The 23,430-nt window shown below is 33.0% G+C and overlaps 3 protein-coding genes across 3 annotated transcripts; 1 reads left to right on the forward strand and 2 right to left on the reverse strand.

Moving 5' to 3' along the window:
• Positions 1-598: 598 nt before the first annotated feature.
• Positions 599-3,443, reverse strand: LOC145029310 (inositol phosphorylceramide glucuronosyltransferase 1-like). The gene is made up of 9 exons (XM_078977887.1): positions 2,848-3,443; positions 2,567-2,687; positions 2,300-2,485; positions 2,068-2,213; positions 1,749-1,994; positions 1,557-1,664; positions 1,164-1,443; positions 947-1,064; positions 599-862 (listed from the first exon to the last, which is right to left on the reverse strand). Exons 1-9 carry the CDS (start codon positions 3,088-3,090, stop codon positions 718-720), a joined length of 1,593 nt encoding a protein of 530 aa, XP_078834013.1. The 5' UTR covers positions 3,091-3,443; the 3' UTR covers positions 599-717.
• Positions 3,444-4,922: 1,479 nt separating this feature from the next.
• MEF9 (mitochondrial editing factor 9) lies at positions 4,923-7,253 on the forward strand. Its single transcript, XM_078981507.1, has one exon. It carries the CDS (start codon positions 5,079-5,081, stop codon positions 7,005-7,007), a length of 1,929 nt encoding a protein of 642 aa, XP_078837633.1. The 5' UTR covers positions 4,923-5,078; the 3' UTR covers positions 7,008-7,253.
• A 1,469-nt stretch (positions 7,254-8,722) lies between these two features.
• CJD1 (Chloroplast J-like domain 1) lies at positions 8,723-11,038 on the reverse strand. Its single transcript, XM_078981508.1, has 10 exons — positions 10,813-11,038; positions 10,524-10,617; positions 10,285-10,389; positions 10,054-10,131; positions 9,912-9,967; positions 9,761-9,818; positions 9,530-9,655; positions 9,334-9,429; positions 9,172-9,243; positions 8,723-9,020 (listed from the first exon to the last, which is right to left on the reverse strand). Exons 1-10 carry the CDS (start codon positions 10,920-10,922, stop codon positions 8,958-8,960), a joined length of 858 nt encoding a protein of 285 aa, XP_078837634.1. The 5' UTR covers positions 10,923-11,038; the 3' UTR covers positions 8,723-8,957.
• Between the last annotated feature and the right edge of the window lie 12,392 nt (positions 11,039-23,430).

The following is a 23,430-nucleotide window of genomic DNA, read 5'->3' on the forward strand; positions in this document are numbered from 1 at the left end:
AACACCAAGGGGTCTGAACTCAAGAGTGTGTATGAGATAGAGAGTGAGAATGAGAGAAAATGATTGCTTAATGATACCTCCTATGAGGGTGGTAGTTATAATATTGGTATGTGAGAGAAGGTATGTTCTTTCGTGTAAGATACAATGACCATGGAATAGTTAACACCTACCTAAATTAAACGAATTTAGTTATGGATAGGAATGGATTTGTATTCTTATAACAACTCTTAGATTCTTTTGATTCAACGCTCCATAATCATTATCATATTCTCATGGTACTTATCATTTGCTTATGGTTCTAGCCACACAAACACATACATACACACACATGTAAAGGAAATAAACCTGACATGAATTTAGTTAATAGGTTTCTAGTTTCTCGTCTAAACTAAAAATTTACATTCTGATTGGATTATCCCGAGTAAATTTCCTGATACCCAGGCAAAAAGAGGGTCGAAATCACACGACCCAATTCGACATTCAAGTTCTTGATTACCATTACCATGTTCGTGTCCGACTTTTTCCAACAAATGAGATACATGAATATGATGGAGCTTCATGTACAACCAATTCTACATTATAGCTAAAATAGCTCTTGTCAACTTTAAACTCATATTTGTTCGACAATCAAAAGTTAAACATCAATCGAAACACATTGTCGTTATGAAAACCTACAAATAAACAAATTACATTTTTGTTTATGAAAAATCTAATTAATTAGCAGCATAAATAACATATGTTCCTTGCCCTTGATCCATCTCTATCTTCAAGGCCTCGCATGAATGACTTGATTGCTAAATGTTCCGAGGCATACGTCATGAAACATGCAAAAATTAAACCTCCAACACCCATCAAACTGAACCTATAAATGTCAAAACAACACCAGAAACCATTAAGTTCCAAAACTATAGCACTTTCACAAAAGTAAAACCCTTTCAATATATACCTCAAAAATAAAGCCGTAATCCCAAAAAGACCAGGTGCTAAAGGGGCAGCAACAGCCAAAAACGCCATCACTGACCCATAGTACCATGGTGCAACATCACAAGATACCCTCTGATGACCTACATTAAAACCAAATACATTCAAAGTTTATTTTTAATAATTTAACGCCATTTAATTTATTTACTATGATTTCGGATCATGATAGTTAGAAACAAAACCTTTTTCAGAATCATAATCTGAAGCTCCTGGACGTGGGTTTCCTGTTTGATTTGCCACCATCTTTCCCCATTTGTAAATTATGTGCAAATAAAATCCAAAAAGTAGGAAAAAAATTGTAAAAATCCACTCATACATCAAAAGCAACCCAGTCCATGGCTTCACTTGCCTAGGCACAACCGAAATACCAAATCCAAGTGACACCACCGCAACCATGAAACATATTACTACAGAAATTCCACCAAGAAAACCAGGCACCATGGAGTGTGCACCATTAGAGAACTACACACGATCACAACCCACAACCTTTTAACATATTATAAATAAAATAAAATAAATCTGAATTAAATCGTATTGATTTATAATTAAAGAGAATAATGCAGAACTAATTAAACCTGTTGATTAGAGTTAATGGTAGATGAAGATACTGCAGAATAAGCAAGCGCACCCCCTGATCTAAATTTGTAGTATATATGTCTAGCGTGATCGCATAAAGAACGCGTCTATATATATAATAACAAAAATGATCCCAGTTAATTTAGATGATGAATATAAATTTTATGAAAAGGAAATGAAAGTCTAATTACCAGAAGAAAAGATCGATAGTAACAGAAGAGTAAAATGAAAACTGGAAACCAGAAAAGAAATTTGACTAAAAGATCATCATGGGGATTTCTGCCTCCTCCTGTTCCTGGAAGAGATTCTTCTAGATGTTCTCTAACATCCTGCCATATATCTACAGGTTTTAAAAGCCAAGATGTCCACCAATCCCATGGTTTTAGAGGTCCAAGTGTATAGTGTATAACACTAATTTCTTTCTCATCTACCATCCACTGTTACAACCAACAATAAAATGAATCAAGATATTAATATGATTGCTTAAATCAATACTTTTTTAGTTTTTACCTTGTTAGCAATCATGTAAAGTCCAACATCTGCATTGTAAATAGTAGAAAGTCTTTCCATTTCCGCAACTGGTCTAGAAATGGTAGGGTCAAAAACACGTGCACTTGGGAATCCAGAATAATAGGCATTCAAGAAACCCTGATCACCTATTAAAAGAAACAAGAAAAGCATTGAGGAAACTTTTATCACATAACTCACTGATTATGGATAATGGAAATAATTGTATATTTACCTCCTGTATATGAAAATAATGTGGTAACTTTGCTAATCATGTCTTTGAAAAGTTTTTCAGATGGTTCTACTACCATAACACCGGAGTTGAGCCTTTCTGAATGTTTTAAGTTAGCACAAAATTTTCCACATTTGAATAGAATATCTATGTTCTTGACTACGATTGTATCAGCATCAAGATACACGACTGCATTAATTCATAAAAATATCTAAAGGGTTGATAAATCGATAAATGTGTTCATCATTAAAAGAAGAGTTGGAAAACCACCTTTGTCGTAATTGGTCATGTTGAATATCTTGAGCTTTGTGTATACACCCCAAAACCTTGTTGGCCGAACTTGATTAGGGTTCTCTAGTAGACTTATTTGATTCACAATCCAACCATCTGCCTACAAAGATAATCATATAAACAAGATAAGCCAAAACTAAGGAAGGAACAAGAGTTTGATAAATTATTATGACAAAAAACACACATAATTCATATACAGAAACTGCATGGTGATTATTGCAACAAGAATATAAAATCTATGAATAATGTTGAAGGGAAACCTGGAGAAGACTCTTGGCGTAGTCAGAAACGCCATCAGAGACCAAAACGACCATGTCTTTGGTGGATCTGGTATCCCGAATAGACTTCCCAAGAACACGTGCTCCTAACATGAATTCATCTCCATATAAAAGAGTTACATACGCTTCTTTAGATTCCGCAGACGAAGCTGTTCGTGGATTATGATTAAGAGATAATAAAAGAATCAATCCAAATCTAAACCGAGAAAACGCGTTCAATTTCATCCTCTTGGAATATAATTTAACAGAATGGCGAGGAGATTGGAAATGAGATTTTCAGGTTTTTCCAATGTATAATTGCATGAAGCATTATTATGTTTGGGGAGCCATGCGTTGATTATGAAAAGGGTTTTTGGAAGAAAAACAAAAGATCCCAACAAAATCTGGAAGGGAATTGGAACGACAATCTTTTTCTTACTTTAATTGGTTTGGTGGTTTCTTGATTTTTCTTTGCTGATCTTCCGAAATCATACGTATCTGCAGAAAGTGGAATTATGTTGCCTCGTCTAATTTACAAATGGGTCAAACTACAAAAACGGTAATCAAACCCACACGAAAATGTTTTCTTCTCTTTCAAATGATATTTGACAAAACCACAAATGATGTGAACTTTGTAATTCTTTAGAGGATAAAATATAGAAAAATTATAATGTATATATTTATCATTTTATTTATTTATTTATTAAACTTACTTTATTTCTAAATCTACACCGTCTAATTTACAAATTGGTCAACCTACAAAAACGGTCACACAAAAAAAAATCTCTTTCAAATAACATTTGACAAAACCACAAATGTTGTGAACTTTGTAATTCTTTAGATGATAAAATACATAAAAATTATAATGCTTGTATTTATTTATTTATTAGAACGACTTACACATACTACTTTAGTTCTAAATCTAGACTTTCATTCATAACCGGACTAGAATCGTTGGCTAAAAGACACTTATCCATCAACTCTTCATACGGTTAGGTCAAAAGTCTTTTAGTATATATTTATCATTTTATTAATTCGGTCTTTAATTTGTTTTAACGTATTAAAAAGAAGTAATTATATCTACTTTCTACACAGTTACATAATTACAATGATAAAACATAATGGTGTAATTACTAAAAAAACTTATAAAAATACATTGTATTTTAAGTATTTCAGCATCTTTTAACATTTTTTTATTAATCAAAATATAAGATTATTTATTACAAACTATATGTCTAAATCAAATCGATAATTTGATTTCAATCAACACCAAGAGGGATTTTTTGCCGGGTTAAATTGTGAGTATTAGACTATTAGTGGAACTGCTTTTGATGTATCTAATCTTTCGTCAGATGGTAGGAATGTTATTAATTCTATTTTGAGGCATTTGTAGGGGAACTCCAAATAAGGGTTGGTGTCTGCCAAAGTGAAGTTATTATGATTCATATCGATTGATCGTTACGGTTAAAGCAATGAATGAAGCTTTGTTATTAAAGCAATAGTTAGGAATAAAAAATTGATAAAACACACAGCAATAAAGATGCCAATAAAATGATCGGTTAATCAAGTGACAAACTAGAGAGATGTTTTATTATAATCCAAACTGTCATACATATTTTCTGTCCGATTACAGAAATACAATGAAATCTATTCAATAATGACATGTTGACATTGCTTGTGGGCCAAACCTAAAATGTCATGGTTTATAAGTCCGAACACAGCATTAGCGAGACACTGGTAGTAGAGTTAGCCCGTTTAGTGGGTTGCATGGACCCAACTTGAAAATGGGTCCACCATATTTATGCTAAAAAATTCTCCAAATATTCACATTTTTGTTAAAAACCTCGTCTTTGGTATTCAATTTTAGATTAAATAGTTTCTATAGACATTTTTTTTACTAAAAAACCTAAAAATACTTTAAATTTTCAGAATTTTATATGATTATATATATTTTTTTATTAACAATGGACCTCGATTAAATTTGGCTAGGCACTCCAAAAGTTGAGTTCTCCTAAGTATTTAAATGATTCGATTCCAAATTTAGATAATACATTTGGACTATTAAAACAAGTTTTAAAGAAGAAAAAAAATAAAAGATTCGTTCATATATTGCCTTCAACCTTGATCTAATTCAAGTTCGGCCAAAGAATGAAAGCACCGCAGCCGTCGGTGTAATCGAACGGCCAATCTTTTTGTTGATGGAAGGAAAACGATAATAGAGCAAGCCATTAGCCATGGTAAAGACATGGAGCAGATTAACGTCCACTTTTCGCAAAATTCTATTACCCGAACTGCAGCTTAGCAGACCTTATTCAAAAATATTGCCTGGGGTTGCCTCCAACATCCGCATACTAAATAACAAAATCATAAACTTGATTCGAAACAGTAAATTGGATGACGCAAGGATGTTGTTCGACAAATCAAAACAGAGAAACACGGTAACCTGGAATTCAATGCTGAGTGGATACGTGAGACGGAGGGAGATAGTGAAAGCACGACAACTGTTCGATGAAATGCCTGAAAGAGATACCGTGTCATGGAACACAATGATTTCCGGATACGTTGGTTGTCGTTGTTTAAATGAGGGAAGGATCTTGTTTGACGAAATGCCATGTAGAGATTTAGTTTCTTGGAATACGATTATTAGTGGGTACGCAAAGAACGGAAAGATGAATGAAGCTTTGAGGCTCTTTACTCAGGCGCCAAATCGAAATCCTGTTTCTTGGAATGCTATGGTTACAGGGTTCTTACAGAATGGTGATTTGAAGAATGCCGTTGAGTTTTTCAAGAAAATGCCTGAGCGAGATGCTGCTTCTCTTAGTGCACTTGTGTCAGGTCTTATTCATAATGGGGAATTAGATGAAGCTGAAAAGATTCTGCTCGATACTTCATTTGAGAATGATACAATAATGGATAAGGTGCATGCTTACAACACTTTGATTGCTGGGTATGGAAGGAAAGGAAGGATCAAAGATGCTAGAAACATTTTTGATCGAATTCCATCTCACCATGATCATGGAAGAGCTGTGAAATTTAAAAGAAACGTGGTTTCATGGAATTCTATGATCATGTGCTATGTGAAAGCTAGGGACATTCTCTCTGCTAGGGTTCTATTCGATGAGATGATGGAAAGAGACACATGTTCTTGGAATACAATGATAAATGGTTACATAGAAATGTCTGAAATGGAAGAAGCTTCTAATTTGTTCAAAAAAATGCCAAACCCCGATGTATATACATGGAATTCATTAATCTCAGGGTTTGGTGAGACAGGTAAACTAGAAATTGCACACGAGTTGTTCGATAAAATGCCTGAAAGAAACCAGGTTTCATGGAACTCCATCATATCTGCTCATGAGAAAAACAAAAACTATAAAACAGCAATAGAGCTATTCATAAACATGCAAATGGAAGGAGAGAAACCAGATCGACACACATTGTCTTCCATTCTTAGTGCTTGTTCTGAACTTACTGATATCCAACTAGGCATACAAATACACCAAAAGGTGATAAAGATTATGACACCAGATGTTCCATTAAACAACTCCCTTATCACCATGTATGCAAGGTGTGGAGCTATAACACAGGCTATGGCTATCTTTGAGGAAATGAAATCATATAAAGATGTAATTTCCTGGAATGCTATGATTGGTGGATACGCGTCTCATGGGTATGCAACAAGCGCGTTACAACTTTTCGGTTTAATGAAGGAAGAGTTAGTGAAGCCAACATATATAACATTTATATCTGTTCTAAATGCATGTGCTAATACTGGTTTAGTTGAAGAAGGGCGTATGCATTTTAAATCCATGGTTGATGAATTTGGAATCGAACCAAGGGTAGAACATTTTGCTACCCTTGTGGATATTTTGGGTAGAAATGGACATCTTGAGGAGGCTATGGATGTAATTAGAGGGATGAAAATTGAACCTGATAAGGCAGTGTGGGGTGCTTTGTTGGGTGCTTGTAAAGTGCATAATGATGTTAAGTTAGCGCGTGTTGCAGCTGAAGCATTGATAAAGCTTGAACCTGAAAGCTCTACAGCGTATGTGTTGTTGCATAATATGTATGCTGACATTGAACAATGGGATGATGCAACAGAGGTCAGGAGGTTAATGGAGAAACATAATATAAAAAAGGCTGCAGGATACAGCCTTGTTTAGAAGCTGAAGAACTTGTTTCACACCTCATCTGTTGGCTAATACTTATTTTGAAATTAGCTCATCAGTGGGGGATTTGTTCGTTTGTCACATAGGTGTGAGTTTTATTAAAGTTATCATTAAGCATATTATGAATATGATGAACAAAAGAAGCAATAAAATCGACCAAGAACACGAGAATTGGGTAACCACAAGGCATGGCTTCTTGTATTAATAAAATCAATGAAAGAAGAAAGGTTTTACAGGCTATTGTTGTTGTACTCGTTGTAGTTAACAATACAAGGGAGAGATAGGAGACAATGAAATAAAGAAAACTATGACTAGAAAAAAAAAAAAAAAAAAAAAAACTTTATTTATAGCTTTGTACAAAGAATCCTGATGATCCTAAAACTTCTAAATAAAAGGAAATAATGTCATAGATTTAGTTATCTTGGAAACCACGTAAGCACCCCTTGTGCAAAAAAACTTGGAGATGAATTCCATCTTCAATGATAGAACTTCGAATCTTCTTGAGATATTGAAAAATACTAGTGCCAAAAGTTACTAGGGACTTCAACTTGAATACTAATCAAGCTTGAACAAAATTCAAACTTTGATACTAGAAGCAACTTATCATCATGTGGGTGGGATTGTCATTTGTACTCATCTTGTTAACCTATCTAGAATAGGGGTGATAATTGATAATACGACACGATAAAAATCCACGAAACGAAACAAAATTGGGACGAAATTGAAATTCAAATTCGTGTTTGTGTCTGTGTCAAGTGTAAGAAACACGATGTCGTGTTCGTGTTCAAAATTCGACACGAAATTGATACGATTTAGCTTTTTTCTGTCGCGTTTGTCGTGTTATATATGATTAGGTATTAATTAAATAAACAAAATTTTATTTTATTTTATCTTTGTCGTGTTGTGTTTGTTGTTTTTTAATCGATTCGTTTTCGTGTTAGTTAAAAAAAAACACGACATCATATCGTTTTCATGTTACATAAAACATTGTCTTGTCGTGTCAGATAAAAACACGACACAATGGTCCGATTTACCACCCCTAATCTAAAGCAATGGCATCTCAGATGTAGTGATTTCTAACTTTAATGTGCTTGGTTCTCTCATGGAGCATGGAATCATTTATAAGGCATATAACATTTTGAATGTTCTAAAAAATAGTAGTGAAAAATAAATCTCCACGAAGCTCATTCTAGGAACCTCTTAATCAATGCCATCAATCTTGCATTGAGAATCATCAAAGCCAAGAACTAAACTAACATCGTGAATTGGTTCAAAAGTGGTGAGCCAATCTTTGTGAGGTCACATGTGATATGTTCACATTGAATCAAGAGCCCATTCATTGTTGATATCGACACCCACAAGAACTTCTCCATTGAAGACATTATCACAAGCATATTTTGAAGATGGATTGTCATCTTTCTTTGAGTCGTTGTTCTTCTGTTTATTCCATGGATTACATTGAAGATAGTTTCTCTGAGATTTGAATAGGAGGATGGAAGCGAGCATAAAAGAATCAAATCATGATCCTCGTCATATTTGAAGTTTATGTAAGAACTTCTGTTTTAAGGGCATTTTGCTAGTAAGGTTTATGTAAGAACTTCAAGTGGAATATCATACTTCATTTTTGCCTTGGGATAAAATCGAAAATAACATGTAGATTTAGGTTGGAAATCAATTTATGGTAAGCAGGTTTAAAGGGATCAAATTGATTTGGAGCTTAAAAGCTAGGGTGTACAATTAAATCGATAGTTACCCGGACACCCGAATTCAAAGCAAAGTACAATGTACATTGCTTATGGTACAAATCACTATTGCATCAATTCATCAGATGTCATCATCATTCCTTTTAGCATATAGAACCAATACATTTATAATTTAAGACTTCTACAAAATTTGATTCCTGATAAAATCACACCCTTCCTCAACAACAAAAATAGTTTCAACTCATCTGTAATATGAGGCCATGAAATACAAACTCAAAGAAGTTACAGCTGTCACAATCACTTCCTGCACATTCATACAACTTATATCAGTCTCATATCCTCCAAGGGCATTTTAGACATATATGGTCTGTAACACTTTTCTTCAATATTTTCTGAAAAACACATACATAGAATCATGTACAAAAGGAATTATCATTCATAAATCATAATCATACCTGGTTGTTATACAAGGCAATAGGGACATAACCACTAATAAATTCGATCAAATTCACAATCCCAGTATATCCCTGAGATAGAAAAGGATTTTTTTTTTAAATTTCGAGTAAAAAAAAAAAAGATGTTTTCATTAAAACAAATGTCATAAATATATGACATACCAAGGATGCAATAGCTATACATCCAAAAGACAGTGCAAGAGAACGAAGCAACCGTTTCCCCATTCGCATCATGCGTCCTTCATCTTCACCTTCTTCCTACACCCAAATAAGCTCAACTGTAAGTAAAAAATAAAACTATAAAAACAAAAGCATATGGTATTTGAAATAATGAAAAAACAGTGTGTTTTGTCTTTACTGTAAATGTGGTGGAAACAGGTGGTTCAAATGCTTTTAACTTCTCAAAGATTCTATATACAAATACAAAGGATAAAAACTGCACAGGCTTCCAATCAGCACTTCGTGCAACTACAATCCAAGCAATCTGCAGAAATAAAAGCAAAGATGTTATATAAAAAAGAATACATGTTATATACTATTAAGTGATTAAGCCAAGTAACAAAACAAGTTAAGCTATTTGTACACTTACAAATGCAGCTGATATTGCCATGTTTATCCTTATGTCCTTCTCCTCAGACTTGGTGAACCTGAGAAAATGAAAATACGCACCAATTATCACAGAGCACATTGTAAAGAACTAGTGGAAAATTACTTTGGGTATTGTAAAAGTGTAATAATACCTTGGGCCCCATGGGATAATTGGTTGCTTATCGGCATATTTAATGTCCTTTGAAACCTACATTTCTCATTGAAATACAATAAGTAGAGTTGGAACTTGGAAACGAAGCAACATGTCAACTAGCTCAAAGATATACGATGTACCTGAAATGAACCAAATGTCACACCCTTCTTTCGATTTGTTAATTGTGCCATCATGAGTTTGTCATATGCTTTCTCCAACTGAAAAATGATATGTTTAAATTCAAACCCAATTGTTCATGATCGATGAAAGATGCATATTCTTAATTCTTGTATGGTAAATTGCTAATCACCTATTCGTTGAACTCAATTTGAATAAAAAGAAAGCACATAAAAGAGAGAGATGGGACATACAAGAGCAGCAGTCGCCTCATCCCCCCTTCTTTCAGCATCCCTGCGTTTTCTTGTGTAAGCTGCCTTCACCATATCAAATCCCTCAATGGGGTTCACGCCGAGAACCTGTGGAGTATGCCTTTTGATTACTTTCATTTCAATCACTGGATGAAAAGGATAGAGAATACTTGAAAAAGGTTACAAGTTCTTAACAGCTACTCTGTGGAATACAGTACTAGATAATAAATAAATATACTTGCCTCATAGGGATTTAACTCGTTGTCTGAACTAGAACTTCCAGCAGCTGAGGAAGCAGCGCAAACTATCTTTTGACTCAAGCGACATTTAGAAAATCTACAATTTAGAAATCGTGTCAATATAATCAGCTTATACCAATCAAAACCTTTTCTCAAATCGGAATTAAAGGAAAAACGTATAAAAGATACACCAACAAAAAGTTGAGAGTGTTCGAAAAATGTTTGTTATAGATACATGCTGTGGAGAAATTATGAATGCACAACACGAAACGCAATTCCAAAGCTATTTTACCTTACGAAGGATGGAGAGAAATTGGAAAGCGAGCTATGAACGAAGATACTCTTCTTGGCACACAAACGAGAATTGGGAATTTGAAAGACGTTGGATATAGCCAAAGCCATCGATGATGATGATGATGATGAGATGATATGTGTGTATGTGTGTGTGTGAATTTTGATCCTTTAGGGTTCTTTACTTCTTTTTGTTTGCAGGCGGAGTTTGGGCGTTCGTTCCATCCCGGTTCATGTTAATAAGAGGGTGTGTGGGAGTTTTTTTTTAATTAGAAAAGTGATTTCTGATAAAAGTAGTTATTTACTTATAGTGGTGTGGTAAAAAAAAAATTTAAAAAGTGCTTGGATAAGCTTTTACAGTCAATAAGTTAATAAGTTAAAAAGTGTTTGGCTTAAAAAGTGCTTTTTGAAGTTATTTTGGCTGAAAAGCCATAAGCAGTTTCAAAAAGCCACGTTTTCCATGCTTATTAAAAAATGCTTATTGAAGCTTATGGAAAAGTCATTCTGAAAAGTGCTTTTAAATTTGCCAAACACTTTTTTTGACTTATTAGCTTTTCAGAAAGCTAATAAGCAAATAAGTTATTTTCAACCGCAATCCCAAACACCCCTAAAATGAATAAAGTTGAATATTGAAAATAATTAATCCATTAATGTTCAAATTTATGACGTATTATATTTACTGATATGTACGATTGCATATATAAAAATAAATATGAAAATGTAAACAAAATGTATGCCAAAACCTAAAAAACTCGAATTTATTCTTACATGTAAATAAAAATAAATAAGTAAAATTATTTTTTTTAGTGTTAACAAATGAACGTTTAAACAATAAAAAAACATAATGTATGCGACCTGATTCATATGTAGAAAACCTACAAAAAAATAAACAAGAAAATATAAAAATTTATATCGAACTATAAACAAACTCGAATTTATACCAACATGTAAATGAAAAAAGTAAGTTTTAAAAAAAAATAGCGAACAAAAGTTCTAACTTTATATCGAAACGTTGAGTATCTCGAATTTATAACGACGCATACATAAAAATAAGTACGTAATAAATTAGCTTTTTAAGTTAACAAACGAAAATTATTAGAGAAAAAAACATATTATATATTATACATGTTAAGCAAGAAAGATTAGAACGTTGATGGTGTGAAAATGATATTTTACAAATTTTAAAGTTGAATGGTTTAAAGTGATATTTTACAAAATTAAAAGATGTTAATTTTTGGTAGATGGGCTAAACACTAAAGTTTAAAAAATTAGGATGAAAGTGATATTTTATAAAGTTCAAAACTAAGGGGGTCAAATTGACATTTTATAAAGTTGAGGGTGATAACTATAAGGAAATCATATTATATATACTACATGGGTTAAATGTAAAGCCATGTTTTGAAAACCGGACCAAACCAGTCGGTTTGACCGGTTCAACTGGGAACTGGTCCCGGATCAGATTCTTAAAGGCCAAAAAATTGTATTCATGTGAACCGGCAAATACCGGTCGAATCGGTAAAAACCAGTCCAGTTGAACTAGTAAAACCGGCCAAAACCGGGAATTTAAAAAAAATATATTTTTTGTATTTTTTATATTTTATATAATTAAAGTTAATAATAATGTAATTATTAATAATAATGTAATTATGATATCATTCAGTTTTTTTGGTTTTTGAGACTGATCCGACCGATTGGATCAGTTGAACCATCGAACCAGTAACATGGCTGGTTCAGTCTCCAGTCCGATTTTCAAAACATTGCCTAAAAGTTTGAAAATGAAAAGGAATAAAAATGACATTTTATAAGCTAACTGATAAAAAAAATGATGTTTGGTAAAAACTAGTTGATAAGTTGGTTGAAAGATATAAAATGTCATAAAATGATATTTAGAAGAATATGTTTTTTATAATTAATTAAGGATATATTCGGGAAAATTTTAAAATCTCCTAAAAAACTACTCAACATAACTTTTTGAAAAGATAGTTTATTATCTGTTTTTTGGTTTATCAAACATGATAATTTATGAGGAAAAAACTCAAAAAATAAATTAATTTATCAGTTAGTTGTAGCGTGTCAAACATAACTTAAAAATATACACATATCTTCAGAAGTTAACATGGCGACTTAGTCTTAATGTTTTTCGGGACGAAACAAGTGAAAATGTTAAAATATATGCATCTTTAGTTATAAATTTATGATAAGATATGTAGTGTAATAAATGTTACTATATTGTTTTGTTATCAACTTCTTTGTAAGATAACCGTAGCAGAGGCTTTCTTCTTGAAGATACTTTTTAGTCTTTTTGCACTTGTGCGTATCATTGATATTTAATTTGGAATTTCTATAGATTTTGATTAGCATGCGAATGCCAAGTATATTAGTTATATCTTGAACTTTAAGAAGTATAAGTTACAACCCTTTATGCACAGATCAATTATGCATAAATAATTCATTAATATTTGTCAAAAGTTTGAATAATAGAATTAAAGAAAAAGTAATTAAGAAATTCAATTTGGAACAACATAAAAATTTTAAAATATTAAATTAATGTATATAAATTAATTTACATTTCTTAAACTAAAGACCAATATTAGTTAATTTACATCAATAGTATAAACATGAAATATATGCATAAAGTATAAACATAAATATTTTATTTAAAAGTTGTAATTTTTTAATATATAATAACTAATAATAAAATCTAATAATTATTTCCCCATAAAAAACTATTCGCTAAAAAAAGTTATTTGTTGTTACCGTTTTGTGCGGACACTCATCTAGTTTAAATCTACATGTTGAGAAGGTATCAAATTATTTACCTAAATAGACGAAGACAAAAAATAATGACAACAAATTAAATTAAAATAAAATATTTATATTTTAATTATTCATATATTAAAAAAAAAAAAAAAAAAAAAAAAAAAAAAAAAGATTAGTGTTTATCACTGTTATTAAGATCGAGATCCTAATCGTGGGATGGTAGGATCTTACAATCTTATAAGCCAAAAAACGATTTGTATCGCAATAAGATATGTTTTGTAGCAAGATCAGATATGAGATTGTAAGATGGCATTATAGTACAATAATATATTATTATTATTATTATTATTATTATTTTGTAAGTTTTTTATTGTCTAAAAATATAAACTCTAAACTTTTTCTCAACATTAGAAAACTGATCTGACATATTAGTTCAATATCTAATGCATAGCCTTGAAAATTTATCCTTTCTACTCGAAATCTAGCCTCAAATTTCATACATTGATGTTGAAAACCTAACATGACATATCACGTATAGTCAATCGTATGACCTCACAAAATAAGGTGTCCAAGATATACAAAGATTACAAAGGATAATATCAAAAGTCACAAACTAGGAAAAAATATATTATATCTACAATTATACATGTCAACTTTATCTTCGGGAGTCGTCATTATCTTTTGGAATATCTCCAATAAAATTGTGACGCAAAAATCCATTCGTAAAACTTTTTTAAAATGCATGTTTACGAATCGTCTTTTATAAGGATAACCAAAAGTCCAAAACCATATCCGGTAACATTGTTTCTGTTTGTTTGGTCCGATTCTAGTTTGGCTCACCATTTCCCTTTGTCTAAATCGATGTTAGGGATTCACAATGCCTTGACGTTCTTTAAAATGATAACAATACTTTTCTATAACTTTAAATCCTTGATTTTGTAATAAATGACTCCACGGGGTATATGGATATATAATTAAACCATGATACCATTCATTTATATCAAAAAGGTTATGGTCACTTTTATGATCAAAAGCGAGATAGGATTAAGATGGTTTGAAGTAGGAAGTGGGCGTGTCAATCCAACCCTAAGTTAGGTCCAAAAGATGAACTTGGATGATTCAGCCATAGGTGGAAGTGGCCCCTCAAAATAGTTCGTAACAATTAAATTTTATATTCCCTTTAAGTTATATTTGCAATGACACGTTAATTTTATCAAAACTAAATAACGACCACCTCTAACATAAAAAAAATACAATAACCACCCACCAATAATCCATATTTTATTTTCGCATTAAACAATGAAAAAATTATTAGTTTTTGTCCCAACAAATGGGTAAACATAATGTCACCCTACGTATATGTCTATAAGACCAAATTTAAATATTGCATCACATTTATAGCGTTTTCAATAAGAAATTCTTAAATGTTCAATATTAAAAATCATGATTTGTTTTTTAATCAGTAATATCAATTATGTTTATCTTGTTATTTTCTTTTTATGAGTTTCATCATTCATGTTCTATATACTTAATCATCTTTGTTCAATAATTTCACATTTTACTCCGAGATGCCCTTACCATTCTTTTGTCTATTAAGATTATGTGATTGATGAAGAAAGAAAAATATATATATTCGATTATATAATTTTTTATTTTATGTATTACTATGTATTTGATGATAATATTGAAATTATCCCAAATTAGTGTTCATTTATGTCATAAGATTTCAATTTTCTCAAAGATTTGCTTAATTTGGCAAACTTAGATGGAAAGAAGAAATTGATAGTTGTAAGTTGATAGTTTATAGCCGTAAAGTATAGTTTTTATTTGTATGGAAGTGTTATGTAAAAATAGTTGTAATTTTTTAAGAGTTTTTAAGAGGTGAACAATAACACAAAATACTACCAAAAACTATTTGAAATATTGTTTAAACTAAAAGATTTAAGTTCATACATTTGAATAATCTATTTATTTAATTCAAAATTCTCTTAAAAAAAATAAAAACTAAAATATCTCAAAAAGCATGTCTCCAAATATGTCATTTGTCTACAAAACTTAGGCCGTTCGGTATACCGGCGACCAAGGGGCTCGTGGTCTACATGGTCATGAGGGTTGTCTGTGCATACCAGACCGGACCTTCGTGGTCATGGTGATTTGTGGTGGGGAGGACGGAAGACCACGACCGTTGCCTTTCTCAGCCAGTCTTCTTCTTCTCCTTATCTCTAAGTTCGTGGTCGTCTCCGGTATACCAATACCGGTCTGTGGTTTGTGATGGTCCTCGTGGTTTCGTTGTTCGTAACAAGCATTACAGATGGTCTTATACAAGTAATCGTGATTCATATAGGCCAGCACCCATATATGTTAGGCAGTATGTGATTTATGTGCTTATATGCTACGATATTATGTGTTATTGGTAGCGTGAAATAGTCCCCGTAACCGGTTGAAAGAGACCGAATGGGTAAGCCAGCACCTAAATATGCTAGACAATATCCGGTTGAAAGAGACCAAAGGGGTAGGCTAGCACCTAGGTATGTTAGGTGGTAACCGGTTGAAAGAGACCGTAGTGGTAGGCCGACACCCATATATGCTCGGTGGTAATCGATTGAAAGAGACTAAAGGGGTAGGCCAGCACCCGGATATGCTAGGCAGTATCTTTATTGTATGGTATATTGTATGATGGGGGAACTCACTAATTTTCATGCTTACGGTTTACAGTTTTGGTTTCAGATACTTCTACTTCTAAAGGAAAGGAACTATCATGATCACAGCGCATCACACTATGATTTTCTGCACATGTTATCTTTAGGAGTTATACTCTGATATTGTTTTCTTATGACATGTTTTGGTTATTGAGATATTGGTTTTGATTATGATATCGGATGACACTATTGATGTTTTCAGACTCTTGGTTTTTATAATTACATAATTTAAAATGAAATTTTTGGTCATGAATTTTGGAATGTTACAAGTTGGTATCAAAGCCTTGGTTTGAGGGATTCGGTGTAACATACATGTTCAGTTATCGTGTTTTATAATGAATAATATTATGAAATATTATATGAATTTGAGTATTGAGTTCTAACAAATAGTTTTTACTTGAAATGAAGTAAAACTAAGTAAAACTATGTTTACAATCATTCAGAATGTTTTGGAAGTCTTATGATATTCCAAACAAAAGTCAAATATTGAAATTTAATGAAAATATAAAATTCAAAATAAATATAATTTTATTATTGAAAGTTGTAAAGAATCTCGTTAGAAACATTTAGGCGATAACATCACCGAAATCCGAGTTATAACGAAGAAAGTTATGATCAATCGAAGATCCGCGACAAAACCGGCAAACACTATTTAGCGTAAAAAACAAGTTTTCGATAAACTACTATTTAGATTTAGTGATCTAAACAAAAGTCATAGTATTCGTTAAACCGATAATTTTCATAAAAAGAACGTCAAAATCTGACTTCGTATGAGGAAGTAATTATTTTTCTAAGTTTCGGAATAACAATAGACAGCTAAAAACTCGAAATAAATATCGAGTGATTTTTAGCCGATACAACCTAAACGAGAATCAAAGGTCTCGTCAATAGTAGTACAACGGTAAAAATACAGACAAAAACGGACGTCGGATGAAGAAGTTATAAATTTTAACGGATTTTCTTGTCCCAGTCTATTAAAAATAATATATTAAAAATAAAGTCAAAATTAGCCGACGAAATCTAAACAAAGGTTGTAGAGCATAATTTCATGTACGTGTGCATATAAATAACATAAAAAACGGAGCTCGTATGCGAAAGTTGTGGATTTTTTAAGATAGGGGTAGAAAAACTGAGAAATCTCGCATGGATAAGGTCAGATTTCGGACACGTCACCCGAATCCTTGCAAATTGCCCCGTGTCCGACCCGCGTGTCGCAACCTCTCGCACGGCCGAATCCGAGACTGACGCGTGTCTTTCCGTTGGAGGCTTCCGAACCGAGCCACCTGTCCTTGCCTCGCTTCCGACGCCTGTCACCCTCGCATGCGAGCCACATTCCCCCCCCCCCCCCCCCCCTCGGTCCAAAGTTCACCATATAAAAGGGAGGTGCGAACCTTCCCGTGTAAGTTTGGAATTTCTTACATTTTTACACCATAAAGCTTATTTTTAGCCACTTTTAATCCCCTCGGAGCCCTGGGATCATACCCAACACTCGAAATACGTTTCGAAGTGCCCAAATAGCCCGAGAAATTTATCTTTTCTGTTTGAAGCTCAACCGTCGCAAGGCCATGTTTTCAAGAAAGCTCCCGGTTTTCATCCAAGAAAGCTAATTATAGTAAAGAAGTGCTACCCAAATTACTATTTTAACCTCCGGTTAATTCACGGTGAGTTCAATATATAGGAATAATTGTATGTTATGTGTTATATGTGCTAAATGCTTTTTATTGTTATTATTTATGCTATTTATGATAGCAAAACTGTACCTTTGGCCATGTGATCAGTGAAATGACTTAGATTCACATTGGTATTGGTATGTAGCCTCTGGCCGTTTAGAACATGTCTCCCAAGAGAATGACTTCTACCCCCCGTGTTCTAAAAGGCGCGCCATGACGTGAGGCATGGATTCGCCGTTACGAAAAGCTTCATAACGTTGCTGTTAGGCGTGACGTGTGGCAAGGCGTGATATGGCGCGCCATGGCGCGTTATGGCGTGTTATGGTGCATGTTTTTTCGTTTGAGACACAGTTTTTTTTTGCTCTTTGTTATGTCTTTTCAAATCGGAGATACAAGTATTGTGGTTTTTGTTAACTTTTTGTTATTAGTTATTAATCTAACACTTGTAAAAAGTAGTTATATTTAATATAAATATATATTTATGTGGTAATATAATTTTAAATTAATACAAAATCACCGCCTTATATCACGCCTTGAAAAACGCCATGGCTCGTTAAGCTTAAGGCTTGGCCTTTCCGCCACGCCACGCCTCACGCCATTTAGAACCTTGTCTACCCCTATGGCATTGGCAGAAGGTTAGATAGGGTTGAAAGCCTGAAATCTACCAAAATGTTTAATCAGAAATTGTATGTCTTCTGTGTCATTTGGCCTGAAGCTTTATTGATGTATATCAAGTATGTAAATTGTTATGTCTCATTGATTGTATATCTTTGAATCAAATCATTGATTGATATGGAAAGTTTGTCACATGATTCACATATGCCTTTACTGTTCCTTGTTCATCTTTGCTTCTGCCATATTGAAGTATATATATGGCATAACGTTATATTGTATCTATTATTGAACTCACTAAGCGTCACCGCTTATCCCTCTCAGTGTTTAACCATTGCAGGTAATAACGATCCAATATAGTCATATATTGTTAGAAGATTTTGAATTGATAATACTATTACTTTTGTATTTGGTGTTCATGTATGTATAAAACTACAATTTCCTGGGTAGTTATGTAATAAACATAATACTTTGTAATAGTCTTATAGTCGGTTTGTATCCAGTCTTTTGTAATAAAATTATCAATGTAAAATATTGTTTATAAATATGCATGTAGCATGTTTTGGAGTAATATGATGTAGATGAATTTTAGAGAGGGGTTATCTCAGTCATATGAAAGTGTAGTTCTTTCAATCATGGTATCAGAGCAGTAGTTTAAGTGAACTAAATACCACATATTGGTATTTAGACTTAAATCGTCGGAAGTTCAATATATGAACTGATTCATTGTAAGTATATGGATACAAACCATAGGAAATATTTAAGTGGGGTATTGGGTAGTGATAAACCTTAGTATTCTAAATTCAGAGAAATAGTTTAAGTGAACTAGAAATTTTGAGAAATTCTAGACTTAAACATGGATTGCTAAGTAATGATGATACGATGTGTATCTAGTATATTTTACGTTGAATACCTAAATGGACACAAGCACTAGAATATTAGAGGAGATATGCCTTATATTCCCATATGTGCTAAATGATAAATGGATATAGCATGCCTTAGGTTGCTTACTTATATTGCTTTTACTTGAGAAGGTTTAAGGTTTGTTGCCGACCTTGGTTTAGAAGAGAAAGTTTTATGTTCAGAATTCTAAGAATTTCCATATTAGAATTGACATGAAACTTTCGAAGTGATAAGAAGACTTACAATAGTTAACATCGATAACTTCATAAATAAACGATCAAGGGATATCGTAAAATAGTACCTATCAATATCGTAAATATTGTATTAATACCTATAGAGTGATATTGTGCATTCAAAGTAGGTTTGATGATATAATAACATCTTTGGAAGGATGATGTGCGTTTGAAACACATTTGGGCGAGATGAATGTTTTAATGTAATCCATGAAGTTGTTCCACCGTTGACCAGATCGAAGCAGTGATTGGTTATAAAGTCAGAAGAACCAAGATGGTGATCAATACTTCAACAGTATCACAATTGATGTTGTGGAATATTTAGAAGAATTAAATTAAGATCAAAGGAAAGGCCAATGAAGTTTTCAGACTCGATAGGCCAAGACCTTGCCTAACATTGGGATGTAGTATGCAGTTCGAGTAGTATGGTAAGAGTTGATATGTAACCCTATACAAGATGCTCAAATTTAGTATTTAATAATACCGAGTGACATTTGACTTCTATCACATCTTTATGAAAGTTCCATAGTGTGTTAAGCCAACTTTAACATACATGATTAGAATGGTGAATTGAGTCATTTAGTGGTAAAGGGCTAAGTAACTTACTTGTCTAAGTAAGGTAGAATGCTTAATTGAAGAAGATATACACTCATAATAGTGTATGAGAAGAGATGTTATAGTTAGGAATGACAGAGAACCAAGTTGAAGCTAGTACAACATGCTGAGATGTAGCTATAATACGGACTTTCTAGGACAGACTCTTATGAAGTAGACTTAAAAGATACACCCATGAGAAGAAGACTTACTCATATACAGGAATGACGATGTCATGGAAGGATAAAGAAATAAACAAATATGCATGATGACTTGCATGTGTTAGAAGATGATACAGGCAGTTGGAAATTGTTTATCTCTACATTGCTAGAATAAATTTTGGTGTAGTGTGTCTTGCAGAGTAGATACTACCCGAGGAAGAATTTATATGAAGAATTTGGAAGTGAAATTCCTATCGATCTAAGAAAAGTATTAGGATATACTAAATCGAGCATATGCGTAAAAAGGATTTTAGAAGATGAATTTAAGAAATCCAATATATGTTTGATAGAAAAGTGAAATCCTTAGTTGAGTCTAGGAGAAATTGTTGTATGTATTTGTTTGAACACACTCAGGTATGAAAAGTTGCTTTGTGAAAACTTTTTGGTAACTTGGGAACTGCGATACAATACTTGGGACGAGTATGAGTAGGTGTGAATAATAGTAGAGGCCAATACTACTGGAAGCATAGGACTCATACTTGGATTAGGGAAAGTCACAAGATTACCAAGAAGCTAGAAATTGATTATGTTTTTATTCGAGTATGTCATTATCTTCTTTTCGGTGATGACTAAGAAGATGATTTTCGTTCAGAACTTAGTGGCCATAAAGAATCGAGTCCGACTATTATAAATATGCGAAGTGAGTTGATTGGTTTAGAGAACCATGTCTTGCGTAGCGACGAAACTTCAGTCGAAAGATTGAAGAAGAAGATGGTCGAGGTCGTCGATAAAAGTATAACAACCTTCATTAAAGGATTAAGCAACCATTAGGTAGAAATGCTACTAGTTATGAAGATATTATATCACATTAGAAAAAGAAGGAAGGTTTCTTCTATGATAGTGATTGACTAATAGAAATAAGAGTATGGTTATTGTCTGTCTTCTGCGTTATAAAATCAAAGGTCATTAGAATATGACCATTCAAGTTGTTGTTGTAGCAAAAGTGAAAACCTTATCTTGGGTTGAGTTTATAACCCAAATTCATGAAGGAGTAAGAGTCTGCAATGAGAAATTGATTTTTCTTTAACTTAGAGATTAGGATCGAAAGCCCAATAGAGAATGAAGAACGAGTGCAGATTTGAGCAATGCCATCAAATAAGAAGTTTGAAGAGTTTGACAATTGTTTAGTTAAAGGCCGTACATTTCAGATTATCATGGAGGAGGCACAAGAGGACCTGAATGTTGTGACTGATTCGTTTCTCGTCAACTCTAGACTTGCTCATATCTTATTGGATTCTGATGCCTCAGATTCTTTTGTGTTTCATGAAATTGCGCATCCTTTTCAAATTGCTTACTTTGCACTCACCCAATCGTTTCACATAAATACCATGGAAAGTGTGTCATTACTTGTTGGTAAAGTCTATAGATATTGTGTCATAGAAATTGAAGGTTATAGTTTTCTTGCTAACCTGATTCTTATCTCATTGCCCAACTTTGAAATTATTCTCGGCATGAATTGATTGTCAAAGAACCGCACAGAAGTCTTGTATTACCAAATGATGGTACGCATCCCTATCGAAAGAAAGGATTCTATTTTATGGCTTCGGTAAACAAAGACTTAAAATCTTAAAAAGAATCTCTTTCCTAAAAACTCGTAAACTATTATCGGAGGAGTATTCTACTTATCTATATAGTTGATATCTCAAAATAGGGGAAGAAAACTATATATGATGTTCCCGTTGTTAAAGAATATCCTGATGTTTTTCCCCCGATGATTTTACTGGAACAGGCAAATAGAATTTTGTGGCTTTATGTTTAGTGATGCTCCAATTGTCAAAGACTGTTAGACAAAATGATAGCATTTGAGTAATTGTCGACCGACTGACTAGAGTGCACTTTTTCTTGCCATACGTGAAACATATCCAATAGAGAAATATGCATATGTATACTTGGATGAAACTATTACGAGACATGGTGAGCTGCTAAAGATTATTTATGATCGTGATAATAGCTACACTTCTCATTATTGGGCAAGTATGAATATGAATTGAGATTTCGTGTCACTCTCAGCACAACTTATTATCTCCAGACAGATGTTCAGAAGAAGAGAACAATCCAAACAGTAGAAAATATACTTAAGGTATATGAAGCACTATATGAGCGTAGATGTCATACTCCATTATGTTGACATTGTGTAGGACAGAAAAACCTTGGTGGTCCTTGTGACATCCCCAAAATCATCGCCAAAAAAGACCGATTTAATTTATGCTTTTAAAATAATTTCAGAGTAATCCTTTGATTAAAAGAGTTGCAAAATTTGTTCCCAAAACAAAATATGATAAAATAAGATTTACCAAAGCATTTCTTAAAGAAATGTATTTTTCATTATATAATAAAACTCGGGATGTCATGTTCCGATAAACAAACCAAAAGCATAAATATTACAAAATAGACCGTAAAACAGTTAAATATAACAACAGATCTATAATCTAAAAATAATCTTGACAAGCCATCCAACTTATGCTCTAGCGCCACTACTTGTAATACAAAGGAAACTGAGTGGGTCAGGCTTGGGAGCCTGGTGAGCATATAAGGTTTTCAACCCACAATAAATAATTAAATTAATTTTCATCAAACAATAACCCAATTACCCATTCCCGTTATTCTCACTTTACGTCCCTAAAACAACTAACACAAGGGACCTAGTCTAATAATATTTCATCGGGGCGACAACACATGCATTCGGGGGTTTCCCCACAATATATGTCAAATAAGGCAACCATGAGGAGGATGGAGTACAATGAATGAACACCCAAGTTCATTAACACATACAGGTGGCGAGCCTGCTAGCGTTCCACGGGACTATCTAGAAAAGTCCTTGGTCGTCATCTAAACTCCGCTAGATGATTGAATCAAAAACATTGAGGCCTCTCATCTTTTTATCATACGACCACTATCTACCCATGTTCTACCCAACATTTTAGTAT

This window comes from Lactuca saligna, chromosome 2 (genome assembly GCF_052625555.1).
Source record: "Lactuca saligna cultivar CGN05327 chromosome 2, ASM5262555v1, whole genome shotgun sequence".
Lineage (NCBI taxonomy): Eukaryota > Viridiplantae > Streptophyta > Magnoliopsida > Asterales > Asteraceae > Lactuca > Lactuca saligna.

What these genes read in the sequence shown, in the direction of transcription:
- LOC145029310 (XM_078977887.1), bottom strand. Translation starts at nt 3,090, where the DNA reads ATGAAATTGAACGCGTTTTCTCGGTTTAGATTTGGATTGATTCTTTTA. An exon ending in CCATTAACTCTAATCAACAG is followed by an intron (nt 1,444 to 1,556) that starts GTTTAATTAGTT and finishes GATCGTGTGTAG; the next exon opens with TTCTCTAATGGTGCACACTC. An exon ending in ATTACGGCTTTATTTTTGAG is followed by an intron (nt 863 to 946) that starts GTATATATTGAA and finishes TGACATTTATAG; the next exon opens with GTTCAGTTTGATGGGTGTTG.
- MEF9 (XM_078981507.1), top strand. Translation starts at nt 5,079, where the DNA reads ATGGTAAAGACATGGAGCAGATTAACGTCCACTTTTCGCAAAATTCTA.
- CJD1 (XM_078981508.1), bottom strand. Translation starts at nt 10,922, where the DNA reads ATGGCTTTGGCTATATCCAACGTCTTTCAAATTCCCAATTCTCGTTTG. An exon ending in TGGCAATATCAGCTGCATTT is followed by an intron (nt 9,656 to 9,760) that starts GTAAGTGTACAA and finishes TTATTTCTGCAG; the next exon opens with ATTGCTTGGATTGTAGTTGC. An exon ending in TTGCCTTGTATAACAACCAG is followed by an intron (nt 9,021 to 9,171) that starts GTATGATTATGA and finishes ATGAATGTGCAG; the next exon opens with GAAGTGATTGTGACAGCTGT.